The 18,795-nt window shown below is 39.0% G+C and overlaps 1 protein-coding gene across 10 annotated transcripts in view; it reads left to right on the forward strand.

Moving 5' to 3' along the window:
* The window catches only part of ZBTB20 (zinc finger and BTB domain containing 20), a 798,335-nt gene that overhangs the window by 624,176 nt on the left and 155,364 nt on the right, over window positions 1-18,795 (forward strand). For 9 of the 10 annotated variants that reach the window (XM_065875980.1, XM_065875978.1, XM_065875983.1 and 6 more), the window contains one exon: window positions 8,834-8,873. The exons of the other annotated variant lie outside the window; for it this stretch is intronic. Coding sequence is in view for 1 of the 9 variants with exons in the window: in XM_065875978.1 (XP_065732050.1) it covers window positions 8,872-8,873 (2 nt within the window). In the remaining 8 variants the exon portion in view is untranslated. The remainder of the gene's footprint in view (window positions 1-8,833; window positions 8,874-18,795) is intronic. 10 annotated transcript variants of the gene reach the window in all.

Genomic DNA, 18,795 nt, shown 5'->3' on the forward strand with positions numbered 1-18,795 from the left:
GACTGAGTGTGTCCCCAAAGATGCAGTCCAGGTCACATTTGTTTCTTTTTCTTCAACTGCCTGATGATAGGAATGTGGATGTAGAAATAGGAAGGGATGGAGGGAGGGAGCCAGGAGTAAGTTTTATGAATTCTAACAACATTATCAGCTTATTGTACCACAAGCTTTCAAAATTCCAGTTGCTGGTTAGCTTGACACCCTTGCTGTTCAGTTCATTCATTTTTTTTTTTTTTAAATATCTTTATCGGAGTAAAATTGCTTTACAGTGTTGTGTTAGTTTCTGCTGTATAACAAAGTGAATCAGCTGTATGTATACATATATCCCCATATCCCCTCCCTCTTGCGTCTCCCTCCCTCCCACCCTCCCTATCCCACCCCTCTAGGTGGTCACAGAGCACCAAGCTGATCTCCCTGTGCTATGCACCTGCTTCCCACTAGCTAGCTATTTTACATTTGGGAGTGTATATATGTCATTGCTACTCTCTCACTTCATCCCAGCTTACCCTTCCCCTTCCCCACGTCCTCAATTCATTCTTGACATTCAAAACAGCGTAAGCAATGGCTACATGTACCAACCATTATCCTTGTTAGGTGGTCAAAGTCAGTTTAATGCTGGCTTTATTTTCTGTACTGATATTGAACAAAATGTTTCTCTTGAAAGGTCTTAGACCTCTATCCTCCCAGCTCCTGATCTCAGCAATAACCAACCTCCAGAAGTCATTAGTGAAGACTAGAATAATATCCTATAAAAAGTCATCTATGAAGAAATTGGCATAGTGTATCTCTGATTTGTGTCCTTATGAAAATAATGGTTTGCAAAATAAAGCATTTCTCTGTCTCAATCTCTTTTTTTAACCAGATCTTTACAAGTTACATGGGGACTGATTTTTTTTCCTAACAAAGGTTGAATAACACTCAAAGGCTTTAGTAGCCAAAGTCCATCTTTAGAAATAGCTTTCTTCTATAATGTACTGCCAATTTCTTATGTGTGTGTATTTTGACCTTCCTGATGCCTCTGCTATGGGCTGCCTGTTGATTGGTACACGTTACTGCTTTGCTTATAAGAGTTGGGCAATAGTTCAGTGATCCAGTCCAAATCTGGGCCATAGATAGAAAGGGCTCATCTTCTATTTAAGAAATGTGGCAAACTGCTTTAAATGAATTTGGTTCAGACAAGGTCATTGGAACTGTTCATCTAATCCTGTGTGCTGTATGTAATGGACACTTCTGCTGAGCTCCAAAGCTGCAAGGTAAATAGATAAGAAAGCCAGTAACTTGCCGCCCCTGTTAGAGCTTTCCCTGAGTCTGTCATCAGATTTACATTCTTAGTCATATGGAGCCCCTTTTGGCCATTTAAAAGTATTTGTTCGCTGGTTCTCCTGATGTCTTTAAAGATAGACATCAGAGAATGTCCTGGGAATAATAACAATGAATTCTTACATTATTTTCTGGTCTTTTTTCTAACTTAAAAAAAAATGGATATTGAATTTAAATGCATATTCATAACAGGTTTATGAAATATTCAGCTAAATTTCTTGGACGTGAAAGAATTAATTGTTAGAATGTTTTACTGTAGCTAATCATTATGTTAAAACCATAGTAGATTCAAGTATATTTTTGCTCAATTCTATTTGAGTAATTAATATACACTTGGCAAATTGAATCAATACGTAAGCACCATATACACTGTTTTGAATTTTGAAACTTACAGACTTTCTGTGTTGCCTTATCCTCTTCTAACCATAAAATGTATTTTACTCAACTGTGTTGTGATTCTGTACAATTTGGGGAGTCAGCATTTTATAGGATTTTGTAGTCATATAGAGCAAAACAAGACTAGAGAAGTATTGAATTCACCCTCCTGACTGGAGGCAGAGCTGTATTTATTTCATCCGAAATAGATGAGGATCTTTCCTACTTTTAAATAACTGTGAAGATAGAAATTTCATAACAGCTCTTAGCAATCTATTTGATTATTTACCACTTGTACATTTAAGATGTTCATCCTTAAGTCTTAAATTCTTCACTGGACAGTTTAATATCATTTCACCCTAGGACAAAAATACCTATCATTATTCTCTTTATAACGACTCCTCTTATAGTCAGAAAACTATGAAGATACACCTCAGCACTTTCTTTCTTAAGCAAAATTATTCCAGTTTTTTAAACATTTACTTTTATCTCTATAGCTCTTTCTGTACAAGAGTGGCAAAGGGGACTATTTTAAAAAGTTCTGTCATACATGATGCCCCTGAGTAAGGCACTGCATATTTTAATTTCACTGTGCCGATGTGGAAATAGCCACAGCTTTTTCATTATATGCTGATGGACAGAGCATTTGTGTTCATTTAACCTTGAGGTTGAAACTTGTTCCCGAAAAAGTAACTGACTCATAGCATTGGCTAGACCCAGGAATAAAGAGCATCAGTTTTCTTAATCTTAAAGGCTCATTTTGCCCCCCACTCTAAAATGCACTAAAATTAACTTTTCCTTGCCCTCTCTCTGGTGCTATTTGTTTACTGATTTAATAACTTTTTTCTATCATCTTTGTCTCCTAAAATAGATGGACAGCATTTATTCAACAAACACTGGAGTGTCATGCTGTGTTTAGGACACTGTTCTAGGCTTGGGAGATTCTAGTGTGAACTGTTAGCAAAGGCTCAGGGGCAGAGGTGTCCTGAGCATGTTCAAGGAAAGCAAATAGCCTGTTACAGTACGTAAGGAAGCAGTGGTGGAGAAAAAACAAGAGAGGTGGATTGGGGCCAGATCGTGAAAGATCTTGGATTGCTCTTAAGCAAATAGTTGGTGGTGACAAGGACAAAAGTAACATTTTCCAATCTGTATTATGGAAAGCTTTTATCAAGTCTTTAAAACACAGACTGTGCCCACGTTGTGCTCTTGGTTTAGTATCTAACAGACCATTGGGTGAAAGTACCTGCTTAATTTTTATCTTTTGATATAAATTTTGTGTTATAATTTTTCCCTTTGTATTAAAAAAAATTCAAGGGAACCATTTGAGTAAAGACAGCCTTCTGTTCACACTGATCTGGATGTTTCTTCCTCCTGCTGTGCCCATATTTATTCCAAAGCCCTCTGTACCACTAACATGTTACTTTCTGTGTTTATATACCAAGGAGTCTTGGGATGAGTTTGTCCTATAATAGACACAACTTTTTGTACCAAATGGCATTAATAGTAAGCTGTGAGCAGCATTATGACCAAGTGTTTCTACTTGATTGGACCACATGATAACAATACCAGACCTTTTCAGCCTCCCCTAAAAGATATTAATGTACTATAATAAAAGGTCTTGTACACCAATCCATTTGGAACATGTAAAGCTATAACTTTAAGAGTTTGAAAGGAAGGAAAGTTGTTCGGTATAAGATTGTAGAGAGCTCCTGAATGTCATCCTGCCATCGAATTAAGTCTGTTTTAGGAGCTCTAAGAAATCATCCTAAATATATTAAACAAATTCAGTTCCTGATACTACCTCCCACCCTACCCTGCCACCCCTCCCAGCCTTACTGCTTTTACTTCATTCTTATTTCTCAGGCTTTATACCTGTAAGAATCAGGAAGACTCAAGAGGATTTGTATGGGATGGGGTAGAGTGTCAAGTTGTATCTCAGCAATGTCTCAGACTCAGAAACAATCCTATACCTAATTGCTGAACTTCAGTTTTTGAAGTCTCTCTTTTTATTGATCATGATTTCATCATCTTGGTTTTTGAAGACAGACATCATTCTGTGTTATCATAGCATATTAAGGAAAGGTAAGGCATCATTGTGATTTCCCTACTGTTCTTCTCAAGATGGTCTTGAAAAGCAGACCCCAAGATATAAATGACCATTTATGGCATTTATAGTCAGTCTCCTTAAGACTGACCAAAGGAATGAAGGCACTTCAAGAAACTTGCAGGAGACCCTAAAGTACCTAAAGGGAAATTGAGCATGTTTTGTATGCACATCTGAATAAGCCTTCCATCTGACTTTAACTTATAAATCTTTTGCCAGGTGGAAAATAGAGAATTAAAAACCTCCAAATTCAGGGTGCATGAAATGTCATTATATCTAGCATAAAATTCCTTGAATCTGTCAGATAAAGGAAATCATGTATCCAGAGTGAAGATGGAATATCAATTGACAGGAACCTATGAAGCTGGCACATATTCTGAGACATATGAATCTAAAAACCCAATAGGGCCTCATCCCTTGAAAACACTGGAAGCCAGAAAGGTATTAGGAAAATCAGTAAGGTAAAATCTTCATCCTACTATTTGGAATGACTCCCACATAAGAATTAATTAACACAATACTTCTAGAACATTAAAAGGATGTTAAAATGTTATGTCTACTCATAGAAAACAAAGATATAAACCCACCTAACTGCTAGAGAAAGTAGTTGAAAAAAAAAATTGGATGGATTAAAGACATGTCTAAGAGGTCTTTTCTGTCCTGTTGTCACATCATTTACCCTCTTCAGATAGAAGGATAAGTGTTGAACTTCAGTTCATCTGAATTCCTCAGCTCTGTCATCAATGCTGTGACACATTCTAATTTTCTGATTCATTTATGATGAATAAGCTCTCCCTTTTCTATTCACAATGCTGAAAGTAACCAGTTGTTGTGAGTGAGTTATGATTACTTATTTTCCATTTTTTTATTACACTATTATTTTCCCTTAGCAAAGCTTCTCTCACTCTTTATCAGCCAGTGTGAATCCCATGTGCGGAAAAGCCCTTGGACAGTACCATTGCCTAGGCTTGGAGTTAGTCAAGAGGAACGAGAGACTGACAGCCCAGACTCCTTTTTTAACCCAGCCAGGTACCTCAGCTGTCAAGTGTCTCAGCTTCTGCACCAAACAATGGGTACAATAGTAGCTTTCCCTTACCACCCTGAAATATCTAGACTGCAAATCAAGCCCAAACTGTCTCCTTCCAAAGGAGAAACTTAAACTAGCCTACAAAATTCTTAATGAGGCCAGACTTCAAGGGCAAACATAAAGTGGGAAACACCTAGAGGTACTGGAACTTAAGGATTATAAATATGCAGACCTCAGAATGGTGCAGACTTATTCAGATCCCAGCAGCTGTCTGATTTAGGGTAAGTTTCCTAATTTCTCAAATCTCCCTTTTTCCTCTGGTAAAGTGGAAGTAATAGTATTTACTCTTGTAGTCAGGATTAAATGATATACTGTTAATGCTGCTTTTCAAACTCTTTCAGGGAGGTGATCATCAAGCTAAGGTGAGCATCCAATATTCAGGGTGCCTGGACATCACCTGAAACAGTCTGCTGCAAATGAGGCTTTTCAGTGAGGTCTCAGGTTTCACCCTAAAAAATACGTACACATTTTGCATTCTACCCCTCAATTTATCCTTGTTTGTTTCACTAAACTGGGAGTTCCATGAGGACGAGAACAGGATCTGTTCTTTTTTTCTATAACGTCCAAGAAATAGTTATTGGATAAATGAGTACATATACAAATAAGAGTTTAAATTACTTAGTCACAAAGACAACTGACCCTCTAAAGAGACAGCCGTGTCTTTATTATTTATTTTGTGGCTTTGCACACTCTTGTCACACTGCTCCACCTCCCTGGGTATACCCATATTCAAATTTAAGAAACATTTACTTAAGATGCCTGGAACCACAGAAAGTACTCAGTGAATAGTAACTCTTATTATCATTTCTCTGCTCACTATTCCTCTACCTCATTGATCCTAAGGCTCTATAGACTTTTTAAAAAAGAAGTTATAAGGGACTAGGAAAGTCAGAGTCTGGAAGTCCTGTAAAGGAGTCTGTGTGTCTCTAGTGACACACACTCACCCATGTAGAGATCCATTTTCTATACATTTCATTTACTCCTGGCTTTAACTCTATAGCAACTTGTTAAAACATCCTAGAGGTGATGAGTAGGGGGACTGAAAGAGCATTTTCTCCCCTCTCCCCTTAGACCAAGGGTTACTAACCTGGAATTCTTGGAAGACCTTCATGGAGTTTGGGAGATGCTTGAAACTTGGTGTTTTTGAAGAATTTCTGGGAAGAGAAATTCTCATAGGGATCTGTATCACCTCAAATGTTGGGAACCGTTGCCGTAGAACATAAATGGAAATCAGAATGGACTAATCTTTAAGTTACAGTTAATAATACTTTCAGTTCCTTGGAGATTGATACTATATAATAATTTCTACTCAGAAATCACAAAACTAAAACTAGACTTCACTACAAATCACCCTTTCTCCCCCTCTCTACTCTTGCCTCCCCGACCAGGTTTTAAGGTCTTGATTCATTTTGCGCTTTATAGTTCTATATTCTTGGCTAGATATTTGTGCTTTGAACCCAGCATGCTTAATGAAAATGTTTTTAACCTTATGCAAAACTATTATAGATAATTCTTTGCATTTCAGATGAAAACAATTTATAGACATACAAGGTGAATATCACTTAGGCAGAAAGGGCACATATCAATAAAATAACAATTTGAACTGAACAAAAATAAACCCATGTAGATTAATACATATTTTCAAAATTGCATAGCAGATTGTAATTCAATCAAGAAACGGGGCCTTTTGACATTTATGAATGTTTATAAATTGTATAAGAACTCTGAGATTAAATTTTTAGCCTTAGAATTAAATTTGGGATAGATAGTATTGTTTTTCATTAATACATAAAGACAACAATTATATCCAATAAACTCTTCAATTTAACTTGGCTTTAATTTGTCTTAGACTGTGAGATACACACTGTGATTTTTCTCTCCATCTTGGATTCCTGTCATTGACAGCCTGTGTGTCATTTGACATCCAGGAAAGATAGCTTTTCATTCCAGACCTTGGATGTATTAATCAATCTGGATACAGTTTACATCGATCTCTTGATCACATCAAAAATTTAATTTTGACTGATTAACTTTTATGAATAAATACTCCTTTCCTAGAAAGGAAAGTTATGCTCTTAGATATAAGAGCATAAATACTAAGTATAGTTCAAAAAGAGCATAATTATTATTGAGACTTACTGGGTTTATAACATGCAACAGAAAAATAAGTGAGCATATTGCATAGATAACCACTAATCATATTTTTCTCCATTTTCTCAAGGGTTGGGAAAGAAAGAAAACTCAAAAAGGTTGGAGGAGGTAGGGAAAAAAGGGAGGAGAGAGGGAAGGAAGGAAGGAAGAAAAGAAGAAAGGAAGGAAGGGAAAAGCTTTTAAAAGATGCACCAGTGAAGTGGTCTAGGATCCTAGCTTGTGGAAGGGACGAGAATGTAGCAAAACTTAGAGCTTTAAAGTCGTTGAGGCTAGTTGGTGTGTATATATATATATATATATATATATATATATATATATACGTATTTCAAGTTTGTGTGTACTTTCAATGAATCATACATAAGTTAATTATCTTGCTTAAAATTTTCATTAAGCTCATCAATTTTGTGAAACAATTTAAAAACATTGGAGACGGCCAGCCTCTCTTGTGTTGGCATACATTATGGTCCAGGCTGCAGATTTTCATCTTAACTCTTCTTGTCCAAAGAGGGGAACAACATACTTCACTCCTGCATGTTCATGGAACAGGGTTTCACCTTGTCCATAAAAGGAAAAACTTTTTCTTTGGAGGAACCTCTATGATGGTGCATTTTCCCAGAAAACTTGCTGAGAAGTGAAGTCTCTAATTGCCAGTTTTCTACTTTAGCCTTATTCTATGCTTTAGTCAGGTCCTTGTACTTGATCTCTTTTAATACAGTTTGTTTTTCATATTTCTGAAGGCCATATGTGAAGTGGCTAAAATCATGGTGTCAGAGAGACAAGAATTCAATCAGTGTATGTTAAGTCCTTGACATATTTGAGTTGGGTCGGGTAGGGAGACCTGGTTTGTCTTCTCAGCATCCTTGTTTGGTTTATTAATTTCTCTTGGATCTTCTGTTACTTCAGTTTTATTCTTCTGTAAGAAAAGCTATCAAAACAGTAGCAAACAGGCCAGTCCCATAATCACTTATTTGGCTTGTGTGTTGAAGATTACAAAGGAGGATTATCAGACTTGAAATATAGAATGAGAAACTGTTAAGGTCAACTCCCCCCAAACCTGAAGTTTTCATTATTAGAAATGCATTTTGGGGGACAAATGCTTTTGTTTAAAATCATTTTGTCAGAGGGGACACTCTTAGGCTGGTGAGACAGGGTAGACAAGGCAGTAGCAGTCCTCAGCTAACAATTGACAATACATGGAGGCTTTGAATTTGCCCAGAGTATCTTCTGGGCATTAAACATAATAAATCTACCCTTAAAGGAAGCAAAGTTTATCAGTTTCACTCATCTTTGTCAAAATTAGCTAAGATCTGTCATGCACTACATAGTAAAGCTTTTATCTATTCTCATCAGTACTGCCCAATAGATATTTATGCAGCGATAGAAACGTTCTATCTGTAAGGCAGCCACTAGCCACAGGTGGCTGTGGAGCGCTGGGAATGTGACTAGTAGACTGAGGAGCTAAAATTTTAAATATTTTAAATTTAAATAGGTAGATATGGCTAGTGGCTACTGTATTGAACAGCGCAGCTCTAGGTAATGCTCATATGATTTCGATCAGAATGAAGCTGACAAAGAAAGAGGTTGGCACTCCTTCTGTATTGGTCAGATAGCAGCAGGTCACACCTTTGGAAATTTTACGAGGCTGAATCTCCTCTTTCTTGGGCTCCAGGTGACAAAATGGGCTCTTACTGCTCATGCTTTAGGAGCAATTAGTCCTGTCTAAACTTAGATTTGCTTTCCTTCTCTCCACAGTATCATTGGGTTTATTTTTAATTCCTTGTTTTGTCTTTGATTTTCAGTTCCTTGACCGTCATTCTGTGACCTGCCCCTTCTCTTTATGTAAGTAAAAGTGGTTTTTTTCCTTTTCAAAAAAGCACCAGATTTGGGAAATTTGGGTCTTTATTGGCATGTTCTCCAGTTGACATTGTTGTGGTTTCCAGTGCTTCTTCAGTGTGTATTATCTTCTTTTGTGTTTGGAGTCAGTGCTGTTGGTGGTAGTAGTAGTTGCCATCATGAGGGGGCTGAAAAGACCAGCATCCCAAGCCACTGGACTTATATGAAGACTTCCTTTGACTCAGCCACGGCTGCTGTTTGCAAAAGTCACTGCTCTTCTAAACTACAGCTTACATTCTTCAGTCAGATACCAGCCACAGTTGGGCTTTTGCTCCACTGTCAATCAATGGGCAATTATTTATTCTTCAGTTATACACCCATCCCTAGGCCCAATAGTTTTTAATTTCAACTTCTAGATCAGAGCTTTCATTTTTTGGACAAAATTTTTAGTATCCTTTTACAGGAGGTACAAGACTGAAGTACAAAACTTTAGTGATTTAGGCTAAAATTGTGTGTGAAATAGTAAAGTACAGAGAAAATAAAAAGAGAGAGAGAGAGAAATCATATGCCAGGAGGTTTATAGAAGGTACCATTCTTTTTTTAGAAAAGATGGAAAGTCATTTGGGGAGAAAACAACAACAACAACAACTTGATTTCAGATGAAGAGAGAACATTTATAATTTAAAGCCCAAATCAGGCTGCACTGAGTTGGTTTGGATAAATTTCACCTTGAGCTGCTTGAAAGAGATTCTGGGGCCACGAGCCCAAATAATCAAAGTCACTACCTGAGACACCACCCAAGAGATGCTACAGGTAGTGGCAGTTACCTCACGTGATAAATATTATCAGCATCCTTCCAGCTGCTTCTCACTCTCTGGTGAACGCTGTCCCTTATTCACAGCATACTATCTTCACTGACTCCTTCACACTCTGAGGTGTTTCTTGTGTTGCAATCATTTGCACAGAAAGGAGGTTCCCATGGCTCTTTTGCTTGCGTGTGGCTTCCACTCACATTCCTAGAAGCTAGTTGCAAATATATGTAGGGGAGCAGAATCTTCCAAAGGATGCTAAGGCTAAAGTCTGAAGTGACATTTATTTGACAGAGAAAGGAGATTGATTAAAATCCCCAGAGACTGGTGCTGTGTGTAATGCATTTATACAGCAGGGGTGGGTCCTCTCTGCCCCTGACAAGTCTTGTTATTCCTCATTCTTGGTGTTGATAGAGTGGGTCTGTCAGTGCTTCGGAGGGTGTCAGCGTGCATGCATGTGGTTACCACTTTACGTCTCTGCATCCCAACTCCAGTTACCTAGCACTGCATATTTCTAGTCCTCTGACTGGCAAATCATTTTTGTTGCAGTTCTTTTGTGTAAAAACAGTTCACATAATAGCTCTGTGTTAGACAAGGCATTAATCCTCACATCACCGGGGATGAATCAGCACCGTGCACTTCTGCCCGTACGGCTCAGCTATTATGACGTCAACACTGGAGGGCAAGCCTCAGACATAAGCAGTGCAGCAGCCTGGAGACCTGGGTCACAGATTAGAAATCGAGGGGAGACCTTTGAGATAAAAAACGTAATTGAAAGGCTGTCTCTGGCTCATAGGAAAATGTGAAGCTGATTCTATGCTATATCAACCATCAATCTCACAGCTTCTAGAGAGATCCAAATTTTTAACCAGAGAGAAGGCTGAGCAAATGACCTGAATGGGCTAATAGCCCATCCACATATCCACTAACCTTTTCCCACCCCCCAGGCCAGGCTTCATGCTTGCTTAGATTGTTCCAAATCCTGAGACTGCCTTTATTTCAAAGGTGACAGGGCCTATGACAGTCCTGCTGTCCTCAAGTGCCCCACAGACACAGCTGATGGCTCCAGAGGTGGTGCCCCAGGTGCCCATCAAAGGGAGAAGAAAAGTTCCTTGGGGACAGATCAAAACATTATCTCCCCAGTGCTTCTAGTTCCTAGTGCCTCTTTAATGGCCTCCTCCAGACAGGTGCAGCATTCTGCCTGTTCAACTTTTTTCTCCTCGGCACTGCATTTAGTCCAAAGTCCCAGTCTTCATTTGACACAGATTTCAATAGGAGCTGAATAGCTTCCAGATGTTCCCCCAAAAGTGTTTCATCCCATTAATCTTTAGCAGAGCAAAGAGGAGCCCTCTATAACCTGCCATGCTGCCTTGAAGCAGATAGCACAGACTCTCCCTATTTGAGAAACTAGGTTCTTAAAAGGTAGACCTCTCTACAGTTCGTACTAAGGTTCATTCTCAGAACACCTTTCCATATTGAAAACTAAATGTTGAAAAGGCTGAAAATTAACTGCCTACATTCTCTGTTAATAAGACATTCCTCCATCACACCCTCTACCCCTCACTCTTCCTTTCACCCTGTGATAACCATCTAAAGTGCCTTACTGCTGGCGTCTTCTGCCTTCATTAGATTGCTAGTAGGCCCCTGCCCTGCTTCTAGAAGCTAATACTACTGCTTGGCTTAGGTTTTGATTGGTTATCATGCACAGCTCTTCATTCAGTTTTCAGTCAACAAACATTTATGGAAAGCTGGTCACTATGCTCAGTTCCTAAAACTGCTATATAAATAAGAAATGCTCCCCATTGTTAAAAATCTCACAGTCCAGTAGGGGAGATATATAGTAAATAAAGGCCATGCCATGTGATAGGCACTGGAATGGAGGTATATACAAGATGTAGCGAGGGGAACAAGAAAGGAGCACCCGCCTGTATGTGGGAGGTGCCCAAGCTGGGCCTGAAAGTCTAAAGAGTGAATTGTAGTTTACCAGGTGGATGGGAGGAGGGGAAAGCAAAAGGGGATCATAATCAGAAAAAAAGCCAGAGGAAAGTCAGAAGGTATCTGCGCAGCAGCCTCATCCCGAGTTCGTGGCTAGAGCTTGGTGATTGAAAGGGGATCCTTTCAAAGGAGATGAGGCTGGAAAGTGGGCAGGAGGCAGATCACGAGGGCCTTGTATGCCGAGCAAAGAAGTTTGGACTGGAAGCAGCAGGCTTGGGGAGGCTTTGAAGGATTTTAAGTAGATTTATGTTTTAGAAGAAGAGCATTCTGGTGACTGAGAAAAGGGAGACCAGATCACAGATGAAAACCAAGGGCCTGAACTGTGCAGTGGGGCTGGGAGTGGAGGGGAGGGGCGATTCGGTAGTGCTGACATAGATACTGACGTTTGCCTAATGCCAGCCTGGCTTGGCCCCGTGCATAATCCTTGCCTTCTAGGAGAAAGGATGATGTGTTGTTTGGGGCCAAATTTCAGGCCAAAATAGACCTTTATGGGACCTTCACCAGAGACCTCAACTTGAGTCTGACCTACCGCTCTCCAGAGATGTGTGTCTCTCTCTCCCATGGTGGCCTTGGGGGAGTGGCAGGCAGAAAAGGAGAGGACATTGCCAGTGTCCTGCTTTTCTCTTCTTTCACCTGAAAATGAAACCATTTCTTAGTAATATGCCCCTAAAGTCAATCATTGCCCCAGTTTCCTATCATTTTCCCACTGCTGCCCTTTTCTGAGGAGAAGTTCCAAGCCATTGAGCTGAATTGCAACTTACGCACGGCCGGGTATTGAAACAATGCAGTATATTTGTTCCTTCTTTCTGAATTAGAGTTCACCATAAGTGTGCTTTTCTCTTGTTCACTTTGGGCTGCCAGGACAATTTAAAGGAAATTTTCAACAGCTTATGTTGCGTGTACCATGTTCTTTTTTGCAAATGAGAGGATGTCTGTGGGTGTGTTTAAGTCTTCTCTGTACTACTTTCTGGAGAAAGGTTTGAGGAGATGAACAAGATAAGGAGGAGAGACCTATTGAAAGCCCAGGTCCCTTCAGTGACCTGAGTGCAGAACGTAGGCTGGTGATCAGATGGTCAATTATGTGTTTGTCAAAACACAGTGGGCTGCATTCCAGACTGCCAGCTTTGGAGGCCCGGCTTCTGCCAACCAAATGTCATCTGGGAACATGCAACACTGGGCACTGTGAAGGAGTTTGAAATAGACCATGCCACAGCCAACCTACTGCCAGTCTTATAGCACCAATATGGCATGCACAGCCGGGCCCCATGTTTCAGAGCTCAGGAATTCACTGTTCTAAATTCAAGAGGTCAGATGGGTTCATGTTTTCAAAGCCTATGTTCTCTGCTTTGAACATTGTGACTTGCTCCTCTGTGATTTCCAAGTGATTTTTTCCAGTCACATCGCTGTGGAAACCACTCTTTTTGTGATGGTTATGAGAGCCTTGTCAATGTCCCAGAGGAGAGAAAAAAAATAAACTTGCTCTGACAATGACTATGATTCCGACAGAGGGATTCCAACTCTTAGGAAATTACATTAAAGGTGCAGAGCTTTTAAAATATCAGGAACCACCTTGGCAACTTACAAAAAGCAGAAGGGCTTTGCCTATTTTATAAAGTGATTTGCATATACCTGCATAAATAATGTCCCCACCTGTACTTTTATGCATTTAGGTTGAATAAATTAAATTCAGTGATCTTTAAAATATTCACTGTCTTTCATTGCTCAGATACCATTTTCAGGACCCTTCCTCCTCATTTTTTTTCCTATTAGTAATAGTGGCTATTTTTTTCAATCTTTTGACTAATTCAGAGAATCAAAACACTTCTTCAGACCAGCCTACCACAGCCAGGAGCATTACCTCCCTCTGCTTGCATTTCTCTTAGCCTTTCTACCTATTAGGCCATGCTTTCCATATGCTTTTCATAAAGGAAGTGGGGGGAGTATATTACTAAAAGGAAAACACACTGATACACATCTCAGGGACACACTCATATTAACCTTTCTTTCTTAGGCCACTGCCACCACTAACCCTAACCCTAACCCTAACCCTAACCCTAACCCTTCAGGAGCCATCCAGCCACTAAGCCATATCAATTGTAACTTGGGCCTTCAAATCAAAGCCTGGTTAGTAGTGCAGCCTTAAACACAATCATCCCATAAGCTATAAGTACTTATTATATACAGAGAATCATATTTAGTGGAGAGTTAAAACATAAACTAGGACATTGCCCTTGCTTGCTCTTAAGAAACTTAAAATTGAGTTAGGAAAAGAAGTCGTACTATTGAGTGTTCATATGCGTAGCAAATGATAAATAACAATTCCAAAAGGAATGAAACATTCCAATAAGTACTATAGGATTTCATTCGTGAAAGAGAGCCTTGAGGGCTGGAAAACTTCATGTAAAATGCAATTTAGCTGGGTCTTGAAAAATGGCTAGAATGTAAACAAGATGAAGAATAAAGGAATGGTATTCCAAGAAAAAGCATAAACCTAAGTGTGGGAATCTTTAGAGGGGTACAGTAAATAGCACTGTTTTTCCCCACTCAAATTCTAAACCCATTGGAAAATAAGACAAAAGAACTGATGGCTGAGGAACCAAAACTTTTGCCAGAGTCTGGGTGGACAGATGTAACTTAGTATGAGAGGTAAAAAGAGCTCACTGACTCCCATTCTCCCAGGGGAAAATTTGGGTCTGCATAAGAACAACACTTTTCCAGGTCACTAACTCCCACTAGTCTAAGTAGTCAAGGAAGGAGAAAGTCTAAATTCCCGTACTTATGAACTTTGATAGATCAGTTCCACCTAACTGAGAAACATGGACCAAGGACTGTCTTACCAACATGATGACTTTCCTCCATGGAGAAGTATAAGGAATGAGGCCAGAGGCAAGATATGTTTAGAAAGCTTCCCTATGGAAACTGGGAGTGGGGAAGAGGCATTCCTATAAACCCTAAGATCCACAGGCTGGAAAACAAGAAGAGGAAATATTGAGTAAGATGAAAATGTGAACCAGAGCCAAGAGGCCAAATAAGGCTCTCATCTGCCTAAGGGGACATACCTGAGGTTGAAACCAGTAGTCATAGAATTATTGGAGACCTAAACTAAGGGATCCTTTTCAGACTCTCAGAGTTACCAGAATCAGAATCCCAGGAACAAGCAAGAAATTAAGATAATGGACTAAAACCTAGTTGGGAAAAAAAATACAAAAACTCTTATCTTTTGTTAAACTAGTAATAACAATTAGAAATAACATTTGTTGAGTGCTTGCCTTTCTTTAGGTACTGGACAAAATACTATTAATGGTTATATGATTTAACCTTTTAAACTACTCTTATTAAATAGATGATGTTATGATCCTAATTTTGAAGATAAAATGGAGATTTTGTATGTTTGAGTAATTTTTCCAAGAATGCCTAGGAAGTGATAGAGATAGAACTTGAATCCAAGACTATCTGTCTTAAAAGCCTTAGCTGAATTTCATTAAACACAAAGTAAATGTCTACTAAGTGCTGAAAGTATAATAATGAGCAAAACAGACATGGTCTCTGCCCTACTGGAGTTTATAATTTGGGGGATGAAAGACGGATATTAACCAAACTGTCACATGAAAGAACTTATAACTGCAAACTGTGCTTTCTGTTATGACATTAAAATGCCAGGTTTTCTAAGAACAAATGTAGGAGGGGAATACTTAATAATAATAATAGTAAATATAGGAGGGGCATATTTAATAAGTGAGTCTGGAAGTACAGTACAAGCTTCCCTGAGGAAGTGTGGAAGTACAGTACAAGCTTCCCTGAGGAAGTGACATTGAGCTGACATCTGAAGATGTAAAATAAGAAGTGAGATTAGGTGGTGGAAGAGGTTTCCAGGCTGAGGGAACAGCATGAATGAAGGCCCTGAATGTAGCAGAATAGAGAGAATGAGGTGAAAAGCAGCCAGGTTGAGGCTGAAGAGATAATACAGGGCCTGATAATATCAGGATCTTTGTCGGTCATATTAAGGACCTGCCTCAGGGCAATAGGAAAGCAAATTTAAGAATGAAAGTGGCATGATCAACTTTTTATTCTAAAAAGATCATGCTACTCTTGTACATTTATCCCAAACAAGCAGAAACATATCCACACAAAAATCAAAATTTATGGCAGCTTTATTCATGATAGCCCAAAACTGGAAACAACCCAGATGTCCTTCAATGAGTGAATGGTTGAACTGTAGTACAACCATACCATGGAACTGCTCAGCGCTCAAAAGTAATGAACTCTTGGTATGTACAACAACTTGGATTAACAGCAAAGGTGTTACACTGAGTGAAAAAGCCAATTTCATTTATATAGGATTCTTGAAATGAGAAAATTATAAAGATGGAGAACAGATTAGTGGTTATCAGAGATTAGGGAGTGGGGGAGAGATGGAGCTGACTGTGGCTGTAAAAGCGTAGGCCAGAATATTCTTATATGTAACTGTATTTGGACTGTGGTGGTGACCATGCAAATCTATACATAAGGATACAATAGCATAGAACTACATACACACACATACATGAGTGCATGCAAAATGAGTGAAATCTGAATAAGGTGGATGGATTGTACCAATGTCTATTGCCTGACTGTGATATTGTACCATAGTTAAACAAGGTATTATATTGGGCCAATATATCGATAATAGAGGGGTAGAGGGTATACCAGATCTTTCTGTATTATCTCTTACAATTACATGATAAACTACGATAATTTTGAGATTAAAAGTTAAAGATAAAGATCAAGCTAGTTTCATTATGGTAAATGGTCTAGAAGGAGCAAAAGTAAGGAGGCTGCTGTAATAGAACAGACAAGAGATAGACTAGGGTAGTGACAAAGGGAATAGAAGAATAATAAATGCAATCAAGAGATAATTCAGAAGCAAAATATACAGGATTTTCTTATGGATTGGATGTGGGAGATGAAGGAGAAAGAAGTGGCAACTATGCCTACTGGTTTTATGCTTGTAAAACAATATGGAGGATGGTGCCACTCAGGGTTATATGAAACACCAGAGGAGAACTGGGGTGGAGAAAAGATCATAAGATCTGTTTTTAAAATGTCTAGTGTCAGATGCTTTTGATAGAGATAAGTGATCATATTGAGTAGGCAGAGGAATATATACAACTGGAATTCAGAAGTAAAGCAAAGGCGAATGAAGCTGTTGGCATGGATGATAATTGCCTAGGGGCAAGGTTAGATTGAGAAGAAGGCCCCAACTGGGACTTGAAGAACTCTTAATATTTAATCAGCTGGTAGAGGAAAATGAGGCTGTGAATATCCTCAGAAGGAACGGCTAAGAGGTAGTAGGAAAATAAGAAAACATTGGCACAGAAGCCAAGAGAAGAAGGTGTTTCAAAGAGAGTGGTCAGAAGCGACCACTGAGAAGTCAAGTGAGTTAAGGACTGAAAAATATATCACTTAATATATTAATCTGGAATTATTGTTGACCTTAGCAAAAGGTGGCTTGTTGAAGAGGTAGAAGCAGTAATTTATTCGTCATAGGATGAGGAAAGCGTAAGAAGTGAAGAAACAAAGACAGCAAATGTGTATCAGTCTTAGAAGTTTTACTGTAAAGGAAAAGAAAATGAGCTAGTATAATATCTTTGGAATGGGGGAGTGAGGTCAAAAATTTGGGGGAAAAAATGGAGATACTGGCATCTTTATATGCTTAGGAGAATACAGTAGAGAGGAGAGATTCAGTGTATAGGAGAGACAAGAGGATAGGATGATTGGTAGTGGAAGATTCCTGATAAGGACAGAGACATGGAATCCTGAGCACAAGTGGAAGGAGAGAAGTAGGGACATCTCTTCTATAGTTACAAGAAAAAAGAAGGAACGGTAGGGATAGATGCGAGCCATGTGTACGTTTAGTACTGAGAAGTTGAGAGGTTTCCCAAGTGATGGCTCCTAGGGAGCAAGGTCCTGCTAAGAATAAGTGAAGAGGAGATTTGAGGAAAGTAGAGGTTTAAAGTAGTTCTTGGGACAAATGGGCAGTAGGTTAGCCAGAAAAACAGCAGTATTCTCCTTGGCAGTGTGGAAGGTCTAGGTGAGCCTGGTGGGTTAATGTGGTACCTGTCTGTCTTGTGCGATTTTCTCCAGCAGTTCAGTGATGAAGGTGGAAGCTCAGAGATGTGCACTTGAGTTCAAATTAGGATGGAGCTTTACCTAATGTACATGAAAAGATATTAGAGTTTTTAGCTTCGTTTTTGTTCTATTAGAGGCCAGAATGAAAAGGCAGTGAAAGGGCTCCGTTCAGTTCTCTAAGCATCTGGTGAGTACCTACATTGCACCAGGCACTGTGTTTGGTACAGAAAAAACAGTCTAGTGAAGTTTAAAGGCTGCTATCTAGTCCAAAAGGCCAGGAACAGGTGATTAGATAACCTTTACCAAAATACACAGAAACCCATGTCATTACTTTTCTTTCTTCTGCCCGTTCCTTCCTCCCAACCTGGCATTACCCAATTATTTTCTTGCTTTCTCACAAAATATCTACTGTCTGCCTTATTGCCAAGCCTCTAATATGCATCATACAAATATGAGTGACAATTCTGTTTTCTCCCATCATCATTTTGCTAAAATACGGTCATTTAGGAACAATTAGATCATCTACTTGAAGTGTGGTATTGGTACCGTGTGAATTTTCTCTAAATTTTAAAAGCTTCTCTCTAACTATACAGAAAGGCGATTTATTTAAAAGAGGGATGGAGAGAAGAAGAGTGGATATATGAGAGAGAGGAAAAAAATAAGAAAAAGAAAGTTAATTATCTATAGAAGACCTTATATAGCAGCTCACCCTTGTCATTCAAGGGAACTCCCACTTGAAATGAGTAGATGAGCCTCCATTCCTAACGGTGGCCTACACCATCAGCTTCCAAAACAGCTTCCAGACCTGGAGACATTCCAGAGTGCTATAGACCAACTAAATTCCAGCTTCTGGTAATGTAAGACAAGATATGAAGAAGACCTGAAGAATATGGAAATTCCTAATTCCAGTAGCAGTAGGATTCCTCACTCAGATTATTCTAAGCATTATAAAGTGGTAGCTTACAAAGAGGTGGTGGTAATGACCGCTTTCCTTTATTTGAACACATTCCATTCTG

This window comes from Phocoena phocoena, chromosome 4 (assembly GCF_963924675.1).
Source record: "Phocoena phocoena chromosome 4, mPhoPho1.1, whole genome shotgun sequence".
Lineage (NCBI taxonomy): Eukaryota > Metazoa > Chordata > Mammalia > Artiodactyla > Phocoenidae > Phocoena > Phocoena phocoena.